At 37.6% G+C, this 7232-nt stretch overlaps 2 protein-coding genes across 5 annotated transcripts; both read left to right on the forward strand.

The window, feature by feature from the left end:
- Positions 1-264: 264 nt before the first annotated feature.
- On the forward strand, positions 265-1757 carry LOC116171705 (retinol-binding protein pinta-like). Of its 2 annotated transcripts, none has more exons than XM_031488679.1 (5): positions 265-638; positions 790-949; positions 995-1229; positions 1409-1517; positions 1564-1757. In XM_031488679.1, exons 1-5 carry the CDS (start codon positions 500-502, stop codon positions 1713-1715), a joined length of 795 nt encoding a protein of 264 aa, XP_031344539.1. In that variant the 5' UTR covers positions 265-499; the 3' UTR covers positions 1716-1757. The 2 variants fall into 2 exon arrangements, with proteins under 2 accessions (XP_031344539.1, XP_031344538.1); XM_031488678.1 differs by having other exon boundaries at positions 269-638; positions 995-1358; positions 1564-1756.
- A 2746-nt stretch (positions 1758-4503) lies between these two features.
- LOC116171864 lies at positions 4504-6968 on the forward strand. 3 transcript variants are annotated; one of them, XM_031488891.1, is made up of 3 exons: positions 4504-4879; positions 6006-6472; positions 6546-6968. In XM_031488891.1, exons 1-3 carry the CDS (start codon positions 4597-4599, stop codon positions 6579-6581), a joined length of 786 nt encoding a protein of 261 aa, XP_031344751.1. In that variant the 5' UTR covers positions 4504-4596; the 3' UTR covers positions 6582-6968. The 3 variants fall into 3 exon arrangements, with proteins under 3 accessions (XP_031344751.1, XP_031344752.1, XP_031344750.1); XM_031488892.1 differs by having other exon boundaries at positions 6006-6343; positions 6396-6968; XM_031488890.1 differs by having other exon boundaries at positions 6006-6968.
- Positions 6969-7232: the final 264 nt, after the last annotated feature.

Raw genomic sequence — 7232 nt, forward strand, 5'->3', positions numbered from 1 at the left:
AAAAAAAATGAACACCATATTGTCCGCACTTTGTCCCTTTGTCGATCCATCTGTACCACTACTAGTATTCCAGTTTAAGCTTTTTCGTTGTGGTTCTTTCTTATAGTACCTACCTGGTAAGTAGTAGTACATACCATGCGCGAGCAAATGAATTAATTTGGATTTGGATGTATATATATATATAACAGACGGCGATTTAAACGAGTACCTATAAATAAGTAGTGGTTTTCTTTCACCATATTATCGCGTACTCGACTTTGAACGAAAAACCCAAAAACACGATATACGGGTTTGTTAAAGTAATTGTATTTTGCTTTGTTGTTGGAGACGAATCAAGAAAACGTGACACGTTAGTGAACGTTTTGATAAGTTATCAATTCTAATTTTTGTGGTGCCCTTGAAAATTACTTACTTTGTAAGTGTTTATGATAGTCAAACTTGCTTAAGTAAGCATAATTTACCAACATACAATTCTTTCGCGAACATTTCAAGATTTAATATGAACGTGCGGTTGTTGCCTTCCAATTTACAGTCTTATGCAATTAAAGAATGTAAGGAAGATCCCAGTCGAGTTCCCGAGGACGTTGCTCACATAAGAGAATGGCTTACCAAACAACCTCATTTGAAAACCAGAACAGGTTAGTTACTAGTCCCTTAATTTCTTTTTGGCCATGAATGTTTTCTTGTATAGATTATGTTTAAGTGGAGTTTAGCCATTAGGCATTCATTATGTCATTTAAGTCAAGCAAACGATTTCCAATACAAATTCCTCATTTTTTATTTTCACAGACGATCAATGGATATTAAGATTTTTACGAGGATGCAAGTTTAGTTTAGATAAAACGAAGGAAAAACTAAACAACTTTTATACCCTTAGAAGTGCCCTTCCAGAATTTTTCGCTAACAGAGACCCATACCTACCAAAAATACAACAGATCCTTCAACTGGGGTAAGACCGATACCTTATCCAATAACTTGCTAAGAAAAATTTCAGAGCTATTTTACCCATTGACGTTCCGGAAGGACCGAAAGTACTTCTGCACAGAACTACCAATATTGATCCATCGCAAGTGTTGTTAATCGACGTAATTAAAGTATGGTCTATGATAGCGGATATTATGTTAAATGAAGACGATCATGGCGCAATTTATGGCTATCGTATTATCATAGATTTGGACACATTAAATGCAAATCATCTCTTACAAGCTACCCCTATTGTAACTAAAAAGGTAGTTGTGTGTTTGAAAAACGTTTACCCTTACCGTTTGAAAGGAGCCTATTTTATTAATATGCCTTCAATTTTTGAAAGTATATTAAATCTAGGAAAAGTTCTTGTGGGAAAAAAGCTCAGCAGTAGAGTAAGCAATGGGCAAAACGATTAATTTAAAGTCAACGCCCATATTTTTAGATAACTGTGATTTCGAAAGATAGTATACAATCTTTGTGCGAGCATGTTCCCATTTCGGCTCTTCCTGTGGAATATGGCGGTTGCGGTGAAACGCTTGAGGAACTTACAGGTTATACCTAGATGTGTTTGAACATTAATTAAAATTTGTGTTTTAGTAAAATGGAAGCACAAGGTAGAAAGCTACAAAGAGTGGTTTTTGGAAGAAGCAACTTGCGGTTGTGATGAAAGTAAGCGTATTTCTGAATCATACACACCATCGGACAGTTTTGGAATTAATGGGTCGTTTAGGAAATTAAATATTGATTGAATTTGTAGCATCGTTATCTGAATTAATAAACAAAAATTGTTTAATCTCCAAAGACGGGTGTGTATGTGTTTTCTAGATATTTTCTCCTTTACGTAAAGTAATTGAAGCCATATTCATCTTGTGAGTTTGAAATGCTGAAGTCATATAATAATTAGCGCATTTTTACCTGGATTTTTTGCAATAGGTAGCCTATACCGTGAAGACGTATTAAGGGCGGCCTTCCCCCACCAATTATTTCTGTTAATAGAGGGAGAGGGAGCGGACACGTTCGACCCTTGATGGTATTCTAATGAGAGGTATCATTGAAAAGAATTGCTTTCTACCAACTACAACTTTCTCCTGCGACTCTTTGTCGAGAGTGAGTGGTTACAGAGGGGAGGGGAGTTGAAAATTGGTTTTATCTTTCATTTTATTCCAATTAAAGGTCTCAGTGGAAAGTTTTCTACTTGTTCTTTATCGAAATCGGTAGGCGTGAGAGGGATAGGGACTAGTTTTATCCTTCATGGTATTCTATGGTAAGGTCTCAACGAAAGGTATTAATTTCTGCGAACCACAGTTTTACTCCTCAACTCTTTATCGAGAACAACCGAGTGCCGGAGGAGAATACTTACAAAGCGAGATTGGAACAATCAACTGTTATAGCTGTGGAGAACCGAGGATTACCCCTAGTAATTGCTCGAAATGCCATCCGGCACCTACTGCACACTGAGCCAGCGTCGAGGCATGGATAGGTAATTATCTAGTGCGTTTATTAAGCGTAAGGACGTGTTAAGGCGTAGTGAGGTTGTCATTTACTATGTATATGTAAAAGGGTATGGGGAAAAGTATAGGCAACGATAGTATGCAGTTCTCACGATTAGACGGGGATGGAGGTAAGTGCGGCAACGTGTACATTCCGCTGATGGTCGGATGCATGGTTTTGTACAGGTGACATCCGAAAAATGGCAAAATCTCCCACAAAGTATGTGCACGTTAATTCTCGCCCTATATGCAAATGATTATGTGGTTCCATATGGTGATGACATTACTATCTGATCGGTAAATCACAAAATATGAAGGCTTTACACTAATAAATGGAGCTCCCCAGGCTGAGAAGCGAGAGTGTCAATGCGCTTGTATCCCAAATACACGTATCCAAGATAAGGATGTCTATTATGGGGATCTTTGAAACCATAGAAGATACGACGGTGGTCAAATTTCCACAAAACCAGAAAATCCCGAAGAATATGCTAAAACAGACCAAAATTTGCCAATTTCCTTTTCATTTTTTCTGATGTTATTTGAACAGATACAAAATAATTGAAAAAAACTTTCTCATTGGCACGTTTGAGCTCTACAAGACACTGTGATATGATAATCCACCCTTATGGTTAGGCAACACACCTTCACATATGAAACAAAAATATGATATGTTCTGTATATAACCAATCGACCGTTTTGCGCAGATGTCGAATACTAGGGGATTTTCGTAACGAAACTAGGGGGAAAAAAGAGTGTGGCGGAAGAACGGGGTCGACGGAAGGCATCACGTGTTCCTGGTTTTTTATTCTTGATTATTTTGGTTGTGGTGGTTTGAAGGTGTAATTACAGGTAGTAACCATTTTATTCTTTCTTGTACTAACTATTAATCATTGAATTTCTTGGCACAATTTGATACTATTTACATTTTTCTGATTATACATAAACTGCGATATCTAAATATGGCGTACTCCAAGCTTTGTTTTTGAGTACCGTTATGGCTCAATGGTAGAGCGTTGAGTTATAAATCCGGAGGTCGGGTGTTCGAACCTGGGTTGAGGTGAATTTTTCATCTGTGGCAGAGATGGGAATTACCTTAGATCAGTTTCGAGCCTTCTGCCGGCTACTCCGAATTAGGTTTTCCTGCAGTTTTCCTAATTTGTAAGGTAAATACCGGAGTAGTATAGAACAACTTAAGACCTTCTGCAGAGACACCTCTAAAAAGCATTATGCGGGTCACTCTGTAATTGGGCGCAAGCCTGTTGAGGGCCCAGAACAAGAGAGGGAGAATAAATAGAATAAATAGATGAATCGCGTTTGTTATACTGTATAGGTGATTGTGCCATTATTTTGTTTTATTAAGTATTTATTTCTGTATTCACGAGGAGTTGATTATCACTGCGATGTTGCTCTGTTCAATTGATTTGTAACTATTCCGTAAGGGAAGCACCTAATACAGTTTGATATCTCACTTTCTTATTCGTGGCGCGCTGCAGTTCTTGTGCGTTAGCTACACAAAGGGGGGGGGTCTCTCTTATTTGATGTTTCGATATTTGTGTGTGTAAGTGGTTCAACGTCTTCGTGAAGCAGGTACCTAATACAGTTCGACCATTCGCTGTATCTGTTGCCTACTCGTCTCGTGCGGATTGCAGTTCTTGGCATCTTAGCAATGCGAGATATTTAGAGGCCCTCTCATTAATATTTCCTCTATTTAAAATATGTTCTGCTTGAGCAATAATCGATTTTCACATGATTACTTGCTATTGGCATTCTCACATGTAGTGTTCGTGTTAAATTAATTTATGTTAACTGAAGGCTGGAGTAAAGCCACACCATTTGCATGTTTCCTATGTACATGCAATTTATTATTTTACGAGTTGTGTTAGCTCACTTGATCGTACAGGTATTTTGATGTGTTTTTGTACTGAATTGATTTATCAGGTTTTCCATTGCATTTATGATCGTCGTGTATGTTTTGTTTTTAGGAATTTGTTTAAATGCATTTGATTTGATTATCTGATTTTTATCATACAATTTGAGATGTTTTATTTAGGCCCTTGGCTCACCAAACCTACACGATAACGATCCGATGCCGATACGATGCTGAAAAATATCATCTGCTTATCGTATCCAAATCGATCTCATGTTTTATATACACAATTCTCACACCAAAGATACATTCGGCCGATACGTCGTACGATTTTCGGCTGCCGACTCGACATGTCAGACGTCCAGACGATTTCAGTTACTGTTTGGGCAGTCTGCAGTTATGGCGCATCAAAAGGCTGAATGTGAATTTAACCTCAAACTTGTAGAAGCAGTCGAAAATTTTCCTTGCTTATATAATTATAAGCTGGCAGAATATGCTAGAAAAGATATCACTGAAAAAGCATGGACAGAAGTGGCAAAAGAAGTAAACGACACAGGTATGTACTGTTTTTTACCAATTTATTAATAACTTAGTACAAACAATGTGCGTAGTGTGTAGATATTCATTTATCGTTTACATAAAATCGTCAGTAATAAAAGTTTGTGAGAAACTTTTAATTAATCCTCGTTTACTCTGTAATTCCATTGCCATGGAAGAGCTACACGTGGTTGTAGAAAATATTGAGCTAAATAATTTCTCAAAGTATGTGCATTGGATCGGCCATCAATAGTAATCTGTTCGTCACCATTTGCATGGACGTTGGCTAATATTTCGTGAGGTTCTTGTTCTTCTTGTGGAAACTGTGTTGTTAAATATGCTCGTCCTTCTCTGTTACGAACATAATTATGAAGAATACATACTGCCCGAATTATGTTATTCACAGATTTTACTGCTTTACAACGAACAGAATTCAGCAACACTTGAAATTTTTGTGTCATCATGCCAAATGCACATTCAACGGTCTTACGACCTCGACTGAGTCTGTAATTGAATATTCTGCTCGTGTTATTCAGTGTTCGTTTTGGATAAGGTCTCATAAGATATTTTGAAAGTGGAAATGCTTCGTCACCAACAAAGTAATATGGAAAACTTTGTTGCAATTCATCATTTGGTAACAATCTTGGTTCCGGCAAATCTCGTCCTTGTTGTAGCCATTTGCCCATTCTTGACGCTCTAAAAATGCCGCCATCACAATTTCTACCAGCATACCCCGTTCTATCATAATAAAGTTACCATCAGCATCACTGCACGCCAGTAAAACGATAGAGTGAAACGATTTATAATTAAAATTTTCGGATCCGCTTCCAGGAATTTTCTGTATTCTAATATGCTTCCCGTCAATAGCTCCTAGGCAGTTTGGAAGATTCCACAACTGCTGATAGCGATCTGCTATTAATAGCCACTGATCTTTGTTCGGAATTGGCATATATTGTTCTTGTAAACTTGACCAAATAGCAGATGTAGTTTCTATTACAATACGTCCAATTGTATTATTTCCTCGAGCAAAATAAAATGCAAGAGCGCTGAACGTACATCCTGAGGCCAAATATCTGTAAAAATTTGTGTAACTATAAATGATTTGGTCAAGAGGTATATGCATGTTTTCTTTGTTTCTATTACAGTGAGCAAATGCAAGCAGAAATGGCAGAATGTAAGAACAGCTTTTGTGAGGAACTTGAAGTCACCTCCAAGTGGATCAGGTGCAAAATCCAAAAAACCGTATTATTTAGCAGAACATATGCAATTTGTGTTGCCATTTGTGAAACCCAACACACCTGACAGTGACACACAGGGCAATATACCATCAACTTCTGAACAACATAGTGAAGATGAAAGCGAAAGTATCGATGAAAGCACTGCAATTGCAGATAATACTGATGAAGCTGATGCCACGCAAGCTTCACAGGGTATTGGAAATGATGGAACACAAACGATTAACAGAAAAAAGTCCGCTAACACGGTAACAAACAAAAGAAAACCTGAATTGTCCGATGCTGATAGAGCGTTTGTAGAATTCTGCGATATTCGCAAAAAGAAAACTACCGATGCTGATCCAAATCAGATGTTTCTATTGAGCTTGCTTCCGGAGGTGAATGCAATGAATCCTCTACAGATGAGACGATTCAAACGAGAGGTTTTGAATTTAATTGACAATATTTTAGATGGAAAACCAGCATTCAGTAACCAATATTTTTTGAACAATACCACACCTTCATCCGCATCACCATATATTAGCGGCAACCAAAATTCCTTCCCAACAAGAAACGCATCCAATACTCCTTCACCTGCGCCATCTTCTTATTATAGTGAACATTCGTGGCCATCAAGAACCAGTACTCCTGCAACCGCAACGTCATCACCGAGGTCATCACTTTATGATAGCAACAATATGGAACCATCTCTGATTACCACAAATTTTCGACAATTGCCACAAACTGATCCCCACAATGGATGGAAACCAAGCAGCAGCAACACTGATTATGATTTAACTTATTTGCATTAACCATTGTAAAAAAACCTATATAATAAACACGTTATACACTTACCTAAGCGTTATTAAAAGTCTTTCTTCAACGCTCACACATTGTCGGTAGTTCGTATCTTTTTTTTGAATATATGGTCGCAGTTTTTCAACCAGTTCAAGAAAAAGTTCTTTAGACATTCGATAAAATGATCTAAACTTTACGGGATCCTGCGCAAGTTCTTTGGCAGCAATAAACATCCTTCGTTTTTTATTATTAGCGATATATGGATGTATCCACCATCTTCTTGTCTTATTAGATTTTCGTTGCTTTTTTCGATTTCGCAAATACCAATACATAGCAACGACATCATCCCCGTCACTTGAC

The sequence above is a fragment of the Photinus pyralis genome, unplaced genomic scaffold, assembly GCF_008802855.1.
Source record: "Photinus pyralis isolate 1611_PpyrPB1 unplaced genomic scaffold, Ppyr1.3 Ppyr1.4_LG5, whole genome shotgun sequence".
In the NCBI taxonomy this organism is placed as follows: Eukaryota; Metazoa; Arthropoda; class Insecta; order Coleoptera; family Lampyridae; genus Photinus; species Photinus pyralis.